We start from the raw sequence: 14101 nt of genomic DNA on the forward strand, positions 1-14101 counted from the left end.
GAGCTAAATCATCTTTTCCACATCACATTCACAATTTATGACATTCAAATGGAGAACTGTAGACTTTCTTCCCAAGTGATGTTCATTGACAGTATACGCTTCTTACCTGTTGGAGGTTAACCTCGGCATTCAGGATTTCGTCTACAACAAACTTTGGTAGGGAGGCATTGTGATGGAGAAAGTCAGAGAAGGTCTCATTGTCAACCAGGAAATCCCGGACTTTCACACCTGCCAGGTAACAAGAAAACCATTTTTTCAAAATTCAAAACAAATCGAAATTCAGAGAGGGTATGTCAGTATTACAGCATCAAACATGTTCAGCTATCATGCACTTTCCCCTTTGAAGGCTATAATTTGGATGGAATTGGGGGAGTGAGAGGCTAGGAATCGTCCAACAGAAAACTATGTATCATTCCCCTTACCAAACTACTGCTAGGGCTGTTCAGGGGGAAAGTGTAACAGTTAAAACTGGAATAAAGATCACACCACTTTGTAACCGAAATGTGTCCATTAGCCAGAACCTGCTCCCCTGCTCTGGTACATAAGTAGAAAATCTTTATTTGCAATCATGGGAAGAGAGAGGTGACATTTCTTTCCAGCTACAGCCCCTCACATTTCATGAATATACTTCTCAGGCCTCTCAGGTGGGTTAGCCAGTTCACCTTGTCACATTTTATTTATATAATTTATGCACAGAAAACATTTCTACACCATTTTTTGGATTTGCAGACTGCAACAATAAAATGGCATGTGAGCCTGGGCTTCCCTTTCGCACTGTATAATATACATTGAGGATAAATCCTGTAACTATGGAGAGTATAGTGTTTGGTGGTACACTGCATGGGATGCTTCCTCTCTAACCTTTGCAATGAGCCCCTTTAGCTACTGTTTTGGAAGCTCCGGGGAGGCATGATTTGACCCCATACCTCTTCTGAGAACCTCCCTTTGCTCCCTTGTCTAGATCTCTCCACTATCCTCCTCTAAGGCAGGGACAGCCAATGTGATGCCCTCCATTTGTTGAGGACCACACTCCCATCATGCCCTACCATTGGCCATTCCAGCTGGGGAGCTGTAGGCCACAACATCTGGAAGGTGCCATATTTGCTTCCCTTGCTCTAAGGCCATGTACCTGGCTGAAGGGGTCAGTCTTGTCCCCAGCTCTGCATTGCTTTGTTCACTCAGATCCACCCATGTTAGGTGCTTAGATATCAACGGGGATTATCAAGAGAGTTACAGTCCTCCCATAGGGCTGCCAGACCGAAAAATGGCATCCAGGTGGATTTTTGGCAAATTAGGCAAGATGTCCGAGAAGGGGTGTTATTATTATTTTTTTAATAAATTTCCAAAAAAGGCAAAACAATTGATTTTGGGGCAGATGTACCCAAAAAAAGCTCAACAGCTTTGAACAAACCAAACCAAACACAACAACTTTGACCTTAAAAAAAACCTCAACAACTTTATGATGTGTACCCCTCCAGCTGCTGTTTTCATTTTGTTCCTATTTATTTATTTGTTTCATACAAATAATAATAATTATACCCCACCCATCTGGCTGGGTTTCCCCAGCCACTCTGGGAGGCTCTCAATCGAATATTAAAAACACAATACAATATAAAAACTTCTCTCCTACCCTTCCAGTGTCTAGGAAGCTTACAGCCATTGAAAGTCACAATATCATTTAGACCAAACAATGCATTCAACTAAATTACAGTAAAAAAAAAAAAAAAAGATAACAGAAGTAGGAACCACAGATACAACACAATCTTGAAGTAAAACAACACTTTTTACAAGACTATGAATGGGGGGGGGGGAGGTCCTGCCTAAAATTTGGAGGAGTCAGTGATTGGACTTGTGGGTATTATTCAGGGCTGCCTCTGCTTCTCCCCTCCCATAATTCGCACACGTTGTTTGTGGCAGTGGGGAAGGTGTATTTCGGGGAACTTCATCCACCAGTTGTTGTTGTTGTTGTCATCCATCTGTCTCAAGAGACAACAGAGTACGCCTCCAAGGGTGAAGTCAAACTAGGGCACAAGCCTGGGCAGTGTGTATGGAGGTCCCAGGCTGCCCAGCTGACAAGACCCCCCCCCCTGGCATTGCTGATGTGGTCCAAAGGAAAGCAGAGTAAGACATATGGCACCAGTACTGATGAACATATTGAAGAATCCTTGGAATATGCTATGAAACAAACTGATCTAAATCATATACTCTGGGTGGGCACAATTGCATTATGGATGGGCAATGCTTCCCGCACCCTTTCCTTCAAACAGCGAATACAGTGGTACCTCGGGTTACATACACTTCAGGTTACTGACTCTAGTAACCCAGAAATAGTACCTCAGGTTAAGAACTTTGCTTCAGGATAAGAACAGAAACGTGCGGCGGCAGCGGGAGGCCCCGTTAGCTAAAGTGGTGCTTCAGGTTAAGAACGGACCTCCAGAACGAATTAGGTTCTTAATCGAGGTACCACTGTATTATGAGGAGACCTGTGTAGCTCGAAAGCTTTAACCCTGTTCTTTAACATGTTATGAAGGCACATTCTCAGTACGTGCGTTTTTGAGCTGCGGAAAACGACGTGGCTGTGAAGGCTTCAGGAGCTCAAGTGCAAAGCGCAGAACACCTTCTGGGGTAAAGAGGAGGCAATGCGATGCCAACGCAGCCTTTGGAAGCTCACATTCCCAAACGCCGTTGCAGGATCCCGAGGGGGCAGCCGATGCTGGTCTGATGCTTTTTAAAAATGTTAATTAGCCGGCTTGCTTACAAGAGACACTCAGCATGCCAAGAGGGATGGAAGGAGAACTCCACAAATCTCTGCCGCAATGGAATGGCGGGTGGAAGACGAGAAAGGAAGGCGGAGGCACTGTGTTTTCTGCATTTTGTGGTTTGCAGCCTCTTCCCACACCCTGCCCCTGCCTTTATGCCGCTAAGCATTGCGATTGTATTGCTCAGACCCTGATTTGGCAGGACACCAGTCTGGTTTGGAGAAGAAAAGTTATGAAGAAAGAAACACTTCCTATTTTTCTCCCGAATACCCGTGCTCTGGGGTTACTGTCGGTCAATGCTCTCTATCCCAGTTCTCCGGTTACATGTTCCCTGAAGCTTTTTTGTTCTACAAGCAAAATAATCGCTGTCACCAGAGGGCTTGAGGCAAAAGCTGGGTTACTTGAGGATGAAATCTTTTCAGGGCTGTTTAACAACATGCTCTTAGATTAGGGTGGGGAGAGAAGAACAGGCTTGGGGAGAAAGAAAGAAATTTATTCTTTGATGCCACATCCAGGAACTTCAAAGGTAAAACACTGATCTAGACCTATAACCACGGATAGAATGATTTACTCTGAATGGCACCCTTCTTTCAATACAGTGGTACCTCGGGTTAAGAACTTAATTTGTTCTGGAGGTCGGTTCTTAACCTGAAACTGTTCTTAACCTGAAGTACCACTTTAGCTAATGGGGCCTCCTGCTGCCACCGCGCTGCCGCGGCGCGATTTCTGTTCTCATCCTGAAGCAAAGTTCTTAACCTGAGGTACTATTTCTGGCCTAGTGGAGTCTGTAACCTGAAGCATCTGTAACCTGAAGCGTATGTAACCCGAGGTACCACTGTATTCTGATGACATGGGAGGTGCAAGCCACATTGTTAAAGGCCATCCAGTGGTTTCTCTCCATGCCAGCGCCCCTGGGTGATCCTGACACAAGACTCATAGAATTTTAGAGTTGGAAGAGACTACAAGGGGTCATCTAGTCCAACCCCCTCCAATGCAGGAATCTTTTTGCCCAACGTGGAGCTTGAACCCACAATCCAGAGACTAAGAGCCTCACTGAGCTATCCCAGATAAGAAGGAACCATAGCATGGTGAAGGGTTAACTTGGCGCAGGAAGGAGCAGTGGTCTAGCACTGAACTGGCAATGGAAGAACGGAATCAGTAAGAGCAACAGAAACAATAAACTGGGTTTTTAGTTATTATGCAATTTTTTTTTTTAAACCAAGCCTGTGATTCCCCTTTCTGCCAGTTTAGTTGCAAAACTTCTGTGTGGAAAAGAGCATTCCGTATTATTGTCTAAGTGTGCCTCACAAATATGTTCTGAGAACAATGCTCACTCAGAAAGAGCTGCTTGTGTAATGCAGTGAGAGCAACTTGACCCAGAAAACTGGCTCATTCCTGCTTTTCCTGGCTTGTCAAAGTACCCCTGCAGTAAATATAAAGACCTACTAAAAATGGGGGGGCGGGGAGTTGGAAAATAGAACAATGTCTAGTGTGGGTGTAACTAATTTACTAATGCTTTCTGGTACAGTCTGTAAGTAATGGAAAGGGACACTTAGATATCAGATCAGACACACTCCTGTCTCGGCTTCAGATGCCATATTTATCACGGAATCATCATACACAAAGGCTTGTTTTGAGATGCCACAAGACTGTCAAAGGAATTGGTGGCAATGGCCTCATTCTGATTGGCTAGAAAGGCCTATGAAAGGAATTGCTCTTATCAATAGGAATTGCTATTGATAGCTATTGGTGCATCTAACTCAGTACTATCTGACTGGCTGAGAGCATTTCTCGAGGGTTTTCAGATAGGAGGAAGACACTGAACCTGGGATTGTGCCACTGAACCACAACTCTTCCTGATAGCAATTATAAAGTGCTTTCCCACTGCCTTCTGCAATGACAGAATAATTTTGAACCCTGCTCGAGTGACCCATAATTTTAGCAACCCAAGAGCAAAGGCAATTGTACTGGCCTACTAGTAGAACAGCTTTCTCTACAAAGACAGGCTCAGCCAGCCTATAATCGTGAACATGCCCTGAATTCCACGGAACAATTGATCTAAAAGAACTCTGCATCTAGAAAGTTTAAAATGGAAAAACCATTATCACTACAAACAGCGCCGGAGAAACAGTGGCTTGAATTTAAACATATCAGTTCTCATTGTTCTGAGGGCAGGCAGATAATAACTACCCCCATCTGAATAACTTCAAAAGCTTTTAAAGACAAAGTAATCCCAGATACAGTAAATCCAGGCTAGTGATAAGATTCAGTTGGAATACTTGCCCCTAAACAGGTAAGCTTGGAAAGTAAAGGGACTGCTTTACTGTCATCCAGCCGAAATGATTGCATTTGGCCATGGTATGTAGAATAGTTGGGAAGCAAGGTTATTCCATCCCATTGGCTCCCTTCTGCTCTCATTGTCAGGGAGAGATGAGAAACAGGGACACCCCCCTCCCTGTCAGCCCTGTGATAAAACAGCTCCATTTGTCTCCTCTACTCCCGCGACTGTTTTTCCAGCTGCTCTTTGTACAAACTTTGCCACGTCATTAAAACTTGGGGCAACAACTTTTCTTCCCTCCTCCTCTCTTTTTCATTTGTGCCATGACTTTTAGATGGATCTGTTTTACGCCTTGTTCTAAATTACTTCCGGTAAACCAAGAGAGCAAAGAAACATTTCCTTTTTTTATTCTTTTGTGTTCATCATCCCCAAAGACCCTCCTAAGTTCAGTTTATCTTATAAGGCCTAATTATCAGCCAGGCTAACATGGGAAGGGAGAAAGGAGCAGGAGAGATTCACTTGCTTTAAAGGTAGAGGTATAGGACCCCTGACAGTTAAGTCCAGTCGTGACCGACTCTGGGGTTGCGGCGCTCATCTCACTTTACTGGCCGAGGGAGCTGACGTTTGTCCACAGACAGTTTTTCCAGGTCATGTGGCCAGCATGACTAAGCCGCTTCTGGCGAAACCAGAGCAGCTCACAGAAACACCATTTAACTTCCCACCGAAGCGGTACCTATTTATCTACTTGCACTTTGATGTGCTTTTGAACTGCTAGGTTGGCAGGAGCTGGGACTGAGCAATGGGATTTGAACCACTGACCTTCTGATCGGCAAGCCCCAGGCTCAGTGGTTTAGACCACAGTGCCACCCGCGTCCCTTGCTTTAAACACCTGTAATTTCTTGGATCACTCCTTCATAAATTCACCCCAGTTGAGGAATAGGGATCGTACAGAGTGTTTCAAACCAGAGCTTTCTGACTGCCAGGCTTAGGGCATGCCCAAACTTATATCCCTGCTTCTTTCTGCATGTTCTGAAACTGTGCAGAAGCCAAAAGTCTTTCGGCATGTTGAGCTTTGCCAATACTGGGCAGTATTTAAAACAAAGATCACTCTGATATAGTAGCTCTACAAGAAACCAATGTGCCCACAGTGATCACTAAAAGCCTGCCCCATAGACTTAACTGTATGCTGTACATAAGTGATCACCTTCATTTATGAAACAATATGTGTGCATCTGAATAATAGTAACTTGGAATTGTAAAGTCTGGTAAATAACCAGCAGAGCAATCCAAGCTTCCAGTACTCTGAGCTGGGAATGGGAGGGTTGGATGAGGTGGAATTGTCCCTCTGCCCAGCTCTCCCAGGTAAGCTGGCGTCCAGCCAGCCACCAATATGTACAGGCGACAAGGAGGCCCACTGGTGGAATCCATGCCAGCAGAAGTGGGGTGTTCTAAGGGCAGAGGGGGGGTCAGCCAGCCACTAAGGGATCTGCTGAATCTCAAGTTGGTCTCACAGCTGATGTACAATGACATCCAACCTGATCTGGGCCTGTGCTAGCCTGACGTTGGCGCAAGAATTGGGTCCAGATTCCCTCCTGATTGCCCTGGCCCCTAATTCCACTGCAGTTCTTGTGAATGGAAGGGTTGCAGATGCAGCAGTGGTCTTGCCGCTCGGCAAAGCTGAGGAGATAATTAAGATTGTGCCTGAAACTGTCAACAAGCTGTATCAGATCCCTGTAGAGACTATTATATTTGGGGTGGGGGTTAGACGTGAAGATTCATAGCTATGGATGAAGGTCAGATATCATTAGATTGCAGTGCGGAATATGCTACAAAGTGCACGTGAAGTTGCACAGGTGAAAGACTCTGTGTATTCATCACAATTAAAAACAACAACAACAATCTGTTCCAGATGAAGTATGGTTTAAAAGACAAGATTTCAAACACGTCAGATGACTAAAGCAAAGCCTGCCCCCCCCCCCTACATCTCTCTCTAAAGTAATCTGACATAATGGCTGATAAATGTTCAACTTCCCCATAAGTAATCACGAGGCAAATAAGACAGCGCCTTTGAGTTGCTGCACCGCCTCTTCCTCCAGGAACAACACTTGTCATGTTCAGCAAAATCTATCACTGAAACATGCAAACCAACCAGGCATGCAGCCAGTCTGGACGCTGGCAGCCAATCCGCCTACGGCGTAAGCAAAGGAGGTGCCGAGAGTTTCTGAGCCATCCTCTCTGCCCGACGCAACAGCCTTGGTTCAAAGCAGCATGGCTGCGTACGATATGGCAGGGTGCACAATCTTCATGACACACCAATTTTTTTTACATCAAATTCATCAGGTGGTCCCAAGGCAGGGCTCAACTCTATCCTCCTGGAGTGGAATGGCAAATAAACAACACGATGCCTTGCCATGTGCATCAAACACCCTGTTACTTTAGCTGGATTAATTCTAAAACTTTGTTCACTATCTGTGGATGGAATGAGAGAGAGAGAGAAAGAGAGGGAGGGGAGGGACAAACTAACTGTCCCTAATTAATTATAACTTAAGGTAAAGGGACCCCTGACCATTAGGTCCAGTTGTGGACGACTCTGGGGTTGCGGCGCTCATCTCGCTTTACTGGCTGAGGGAGCCGGTGTACAGCTTCCGGGTCATGTGGCCAGCAGGACTAAGCCGCTTCTGGCGAACCAGAGCAGCGCACAGAAACGCCGTTTTACCTTCCCACCAGATTGGTACCTATTTATCTACTTGCACTTTGGTGTGCTTTCAAACTGCTAGGTGGGCAGGAGCTGGGACCGAGCAACGGGAGCTCACCCCGTCGCGGGGATTCGAACCGCTGACCTTCTGATCGGCAAGTCCTAGGCTCTGTGGTTTAATCCACAGCACCACCCACATCCCCACAGCGCCCCCCACGTCAATTATAACTTAATAACTAAACTCAACTGCTTATTTAAAAAGTTACTGGGTCAACTTTTTTTATTTATTCTCCATACAACAGGACTGATATTTCAAAGTTGTAGGCACCTTTCTGTGATCCCCTTTGGTGAGAATTAAGAAAACAACAACCGAGGGGAGCCTAAATCTGCCAGTTTCTGTGTTAATCTACAGCAAGGGTACCCAACATAGCGACCTTCAGATGCTTTTGGATGACAACTCCCATCATCCCTGACCACAGGTCACGTTGGCAGAGGCTGGTGGGAGTTGGAGTCATGCAACGCCTCCAAGGCACTACATGGGCAATCCCCACTCTACAGTATAATTGAATTTGCCACAGAAACTCATCCAGGGATTTTTCCTCTGCTCCCAGTTTTGTTCTTTGATGTAAGACCAGTGTTCCACTTGCAGACAACACAGGGATATGCATATGCAGTGCACAGAGCCAAGATCTGGGATAGATCTTCCCTTGAGAGAGTACGGCATCGATCAACCTCAATGAGATTCCTCTAATGATAGCACCATCATTCAACAGCACTGCTCATCCCACTAATCAATACTAAATTAAAGTGGCAAAGTTTTAGCAGTCAAAAATCCCACACTTCATTAAGCTTTGTAGCTGTGCTGTTTGTCTCTGTTAGAAATTTGATCACCATGATGTCATAGCAATTTAAAGCTATATTGACATTTGCTGACCACTATGGCTTCTTCTTGTTACAAGCCATACTCCTCAATGGAGGCCTCCTGCAGACAACCGGTTTGTTCAGCAATCATCCTGATTTGTTTACACAAAGCATTCAATGGTGGTTAGACTATGTCCGGTCTTTATTGAACATTCCTTTTGATTTATTTGCAGGACAGGTACCTGGCAATAAGCATTCATCCTGATTTGCTTGCAGGGTGTTCACAGAGTGGCTGGGGCAACCCAGTCAGATGGACAGGGTATTATTATTATTATTATTATTATTATTATGAGGGATGCGGGTGGCGCTGTGGGTTAAACCACAGAGCCTAGGGCTTGCCGATCAGAAGATCTGCGGTTCGAATCCCTGCAATGGGGTGAGCTCCCGTTGCTTGGTCCCTGCTCCTGCCAACCTAGCAGTTCAAAAGGACGCCAAAGTGCAAGTAGATAAATAGGTACCACTCCAGCGGGAAGGTAAACGGCGTTTCCGTGCGCTGCTCTGGTTCGCCAGAAGCGGCTTAGTCATGCTGGCCACATGACCCGGAAGCTGTACGCCGGCTCCCTCGGCCAATAAAACGAGATGAGCACCGCAACCCCAGAGTCGGTCATGACTAGACCTAATGGTCAGGGGTCCTTTATCTTTACCTATTATTATTATTATCATCATCATCATCATTATTATTATTATTATTACACTTGCTTCTGCTAGTCATTTGTTCACACGCACACACAGTTTTCAATGTACAGTCATACCTTGGTTTTCGAACAGTTTAGTTCTCAAATGTTTTGGCTTCCGAATGCCGCAAACCTGGAAGTGAATGTTCCGGTTTATGAACTATTTTTGGAAGCTGAATGGCCGATGGGGATTCCATGGCTTCCAATTGGCTGCAGGAGCTTCCTGCAGCCAACCAGAAGCCGTGCTTTGGTTTCTGAACATTTTGGAAGTCAGACAAACTTCCGGAACCTTACCTTTTTGTAGAAACCTCTTCACTGCTTTTCTAAGAAGGCTACTAGTGGTTCATTGTTTGGTTAAAACTGGAAGGACTCAGTGGGTGGAGTTTGTTATTTGTGGGTATTTAAAGGGTCTCCTACTTCCTCCCGCATAAGTTATTATTTAAAAAGCAAAAAAGGTCCTTCTCTCATATATATATATTTCTTTTTAGAATACTCATTTAAGCAACCTTAAAATATCGGTGACTTCCCTTCTTCTCTTTCCATGTTTCATTTTGCATATCATAAATATTTTACATAATATTTTACATAAACGAAACCATTCAGTATTCCATTATTGCATCCATCAAAACTTAGTTACACTGTTGAATTTATCTTAATGCGGCCAACGTTTTCAAGTGTACACAATTCCCTCCCCCCCCCCATATATTCAATAAACGTTTTCCAATCTTCTCTTAAAAAGTGGGGGTGGGGGGTGGGAGTTCTGGACAAAAGATATACTGTAGGAACATAATTGACATATGACATGCCCTATGATATCCCTTAACAGTTCACATTGAGTCTCACCAGCTGCAGCAGGTAAAATAGCATGCAAATCGTGCCTCCGAAATAACTGAAAACCACCATAGGCAAAAGATTGAATTGATTCCCCTTCCCATGCTGTTTACACATTATCAGCTGATTATACCCTTGTTTTGTGGTTCTTCGAAGCTAAACTGTCAGGTGAAGAGCCCCTAACTTGCAAAGTTACTCAGTGTGTGTTCTCAGCATGATAAACTTTAACAGCTGGAGATAAAGGTACATCATTGATAAGAAGTACATTTCCCGTACTTGGCTCTCCATAAAAAAAGTAGCTGAGTCAATGCATGTGCACATTCTGATAGCAGAGTTCTGAAGAGAGCTACAAGGTCAGTCAGAACTTTGGTCCTTCTGTGCAGAGAGATTCAGCTGGAGGCAGATTACTGTTAAGAGCTGAGTGAAGGAGCTATCCTGGTTCAGGATATTCACCTCTTTGCACAGCTGTTTTTAAAACCGAGAAAGAGGACAAGGGAAGGGTAAGAGTACACTATGGGAACCAATGCCTCACTTGGTTCCATCTTTAAAAATGGCTGTCTCTAGTCTAAGCTTGCTATGGATGCAACTAACTGAAGGAAGAACCTACTCAGACAATACCTCTTGTGCTGAAGGATATTATGGTAGGAGAAATTGCTCCCAAGGAAGAGAACTTGGCTACTACATATATGCTGTGCTCTAATATACTGTTCCACAGCTCATCAGAACACATTGTATCTTGAGGCCTGTTCCTTGGTTTGGTTTTGATCAATCCACTGAAACCCTGTTACTGGGGATTTAAATTCCAATAGGAAGACAAGGAATTAGATCTGAATATTGCTTGAGTCTCAGAGCCTCGTTGTGGGAGAGGCCTCTTGTGCTTTCTAGTTATAACATTTGCATGATTAACAAGTACGGCAAGAAGTCCAGTAAGTCCCAACATCATGGCCCAAGATCCCCATTCCAAGCCCCTGAGACCCTAACAGAAATGTCAAAAACTCATCTGTGCAGACTGACATATTAATGGCAGCATGGCTAAAAGTCAGCATGGGCCGAGTACAATTACTTCAGCTGCAAGGAGCTCAGAAGGGCTGTGTGAACTAGCCTCAAGTTTGAGGAAGGGTAGGGCTCAGTGCAGGGACGTGGGTGGTGCTGTGGTCTAAACTACTGAGCCTCTTGGGCTTGCTGATCAGAAGGTTGGCGGTTCGAATCCCTGCGACGGAGTGAGCTCCTGTTGCTCGGTCCCAGCTCCTGCCAACCTAGCAGTTCAAAAGCACGTCAAGTTCAAGTAGATAAATAGGTACCACTCTGGAGGGAAGGTAAACGGCATTTCCATGTGCTGCTCTGGTTTTGCCAGAAGTGGCTCAGTCATGCTGGCCACATGATCCGGAAAAACTGTCGGCGGACAAACGCTCCCTCGGCCTGTCAGGGGTCCTTTACCTTTTTTTTTTTTTTTTTAAGGCTCCATGCAGAGGCAAGAAATTCCTGCTGGAAAAGCAAGTTGCAAAATTTCAAGAAACTGATGCCAGTTCCATGTCTTTCAGGGGTTAAGAAACACAATTTTGCCAAATGGCTGACAGGGGCGCAGGTTGGAAGCATGATGTTTGACCTTGCAGCCTTTATGTCCTGATGTGAGACTTGCTTGTGTGTGCCATGATATCAACGTTTTGACTCAGCCATACCTTTTGGATACAGGCAGTTAATAGCATTACAACTGCACCCACTCTTGAGATTTATGTCTGGCTCCGACCCAAAAAGTGACTCAGTGAAACGGAGACACAATATACAGTCACAGATAACAAATGCTTGGCTTCTAGTCCTTGTAAGAAATGGCTAGACTAAATGTGGAATCACTGCCCTGAGATTATCAATCAAAACAAAGCCACTAAGTCATGCCACAGAAGCAAACTGAATCTGGCACAAGTAAAGTTTGGAACACAGTGCTCAACAATGGTATAGAAATAATATTTTCATTTCTTGGAGTGCCATGTTCCGGGAGCAATTCAATCTGCATATTTTTATGTGTGGAATAGTTTTTAAATGTTTGTATTATTTTTTTTACATATGGAGAGTTTTTTAGACTTATTTTATGGTTGCAGCTGTTTTATTTGCTTCACAATTGTATATTATATGGCTGTAACCAGACTTGGGACCTGTGTGAAGTGGCGAGCAAGTTATCTAATACAATAAATAAATGGAGGGGAAAACAAATGGTGTTTCTCCCCTGCAAACCTCCCCTTGATTTTAAAGGTTGCTCCCTTAACTCTTAGTCTATTATCACGTTGTTATCTCAGAAAACAAGAATGATCAGAGAGGATTGGCTCAAGAAGCAATTTTTACAATAGCCCAAATGAAGAAGCCACATATTTATTCCCCTTCCCCACCAAAAAAAGCTTTGCCCAAGGGATTCATTCTGTCCAAAATGTTCCTCCAAGCATTAAAATGCATCAGAAACTGATAGCAATAATCAGAAGGCAATTGCTTGAGGAAAAAATGATATTATCTCAAAAACAAACCGCATCCAATGGGTCCTTTTTACACCATGGCTGATGTTTTATGGGAAAGGCAGGAAGACTCTCCTGGCTGGTGGTGGTTTCTTCCTGACTTCTTCAGGCAAATAATCTCCAATTACGAACCAACCCTAATATCTCTTAAACAATCTATTAAGTTCCATTTGAGCACTGCTCTGGTTCTTATTAGCCATGGCTCTTGCCAAACATTTATTCCACTATTCTTGATGTTCCAGTTCATAACAATCTCCAAAATATATGGTTTTGTACTTAACAACTACATTGTAGCCCAAGTCAAAAAAGTTCCATCTCTCATGGCCCTTCCTTCACCTTTATTCGGCAAAGGTGCAATCCTGTCCTCATATATCCACATTTCAGTCCAGCTGACTTAAGCACATAGTGATGTGTGAGGGTTGCTTCCTATTGTATTTGCAGAGCACAACCCTATCTTCTCTCAACTTCCTTTTTCCTAGGCTCAAGAGGCAAAGGTCTTTTAACCTCTTCTCAGTAGTAAAGGATCAGGAGCGCACACAAACGCCTCAAGGCCCTGAATATCTGCAGTCAACAATAATTGTAACGACCTTCCACAACAATGTCACTAGGCCACTGAAGGTCATACTAGTTGTGATATTTAAAGTGTCCTTGTATTTAACCATCATTTTTTTTTAAAATGGTGGAGGTGGGGAGGCATCAGGATTAGAAAGGGAGAAGGAATCAAACTTTCCTCTCCTCTGCTCCTCCGGCACCACTATTTTAAGGTTACCAGTTTTTTTCAGTGAATCCGAGGACACTTTTGTATGGGAACTGATTTGTAAATACGGGGACTGTCCCCGGGAAATGGGGACGTCTGGTAACCTTACATTTGCATTCGGGGGGAAGGCTGTGGTTGGTGCCAGTGAGGGATTTCTTCCTAAGGCAAATACCAGCCCTGATTTTTCAAAGAAGTAACATTCCTAGTCCCATTTGGGAATTCTCTCCTTGTATGAAACACTGAAGGAATTTTGAAAGGTGAACAAGCAGTGGCTTTGAAAGGGGATGTGGTCTTCAGAGCTTCGACCCGCAACACAGTTTTGCCGAAAAGCAAAAACAAATGTGGAGAGGTCTGCTTTGGCAAGACATCCTGCAGGGGGGTTGGAGTAGATGCATCTTGGGGTCCCTTCCAACTCTATGATTCTATGATCCTAGGAATTCTGGAGGAATCCAAAACAGTTTTGATAAGACTAGCAAAACATATACAGTACCTGGAGGTGGGGGTGAGCAGGCAAGGCGTTGTGACACTGTGCTGGTATAGTTGTTGACATGTCCCAGTCTAGTACAGTGGTACCTCAGGTTACAAACACCTTAGGTTACAAACACTTCAGGTTACAGACTCCACTAACCCGGAAGTAGTACCTCAGGTTAAGAACTTTACCTCAGGATGAGAACAGAAATTGCAC

The 14101-nt window shown here is 44.3% G+C and overlaps 1 protein-coding gene across 3 annotated transcripts in view; it reads right to left on the minus strand.

The window, feature by feature from the left end:
• Positions 1-14101, minus strand: part of ABCA1 (ATP binding cassette subfamily A member 1) — a 108866-nt gene that overhangs the window by 61496 nt on the left and 33269 nt on the right. For all 3 annotated transcript variants that reach the window (XM_028712743.2, XM_028712744.2, XM_077921318.1), the window contains exon 6: positions 107-228. In XM_028712743.2, the coding sequence (XP_028568576.2) occupies positions 107-228 (122 nt within the window). The remainder of the gene's footprint in view (positions 1-106; positions 229-14101) is intronic.

This window comes from Podarcis muralis, chromosome 17, assembly GCF_964188315.1.
Source record: "Podarcis muralis chromosome 17, rPodMur119.hap1.1, whole genome shotgun sequence".
Lineage (NCBI taxonomy): Eukaryota > Metazoa > Chordata > Lepidosauria > Squamata > Lacertidae > Podarcis > Podarcis muralis.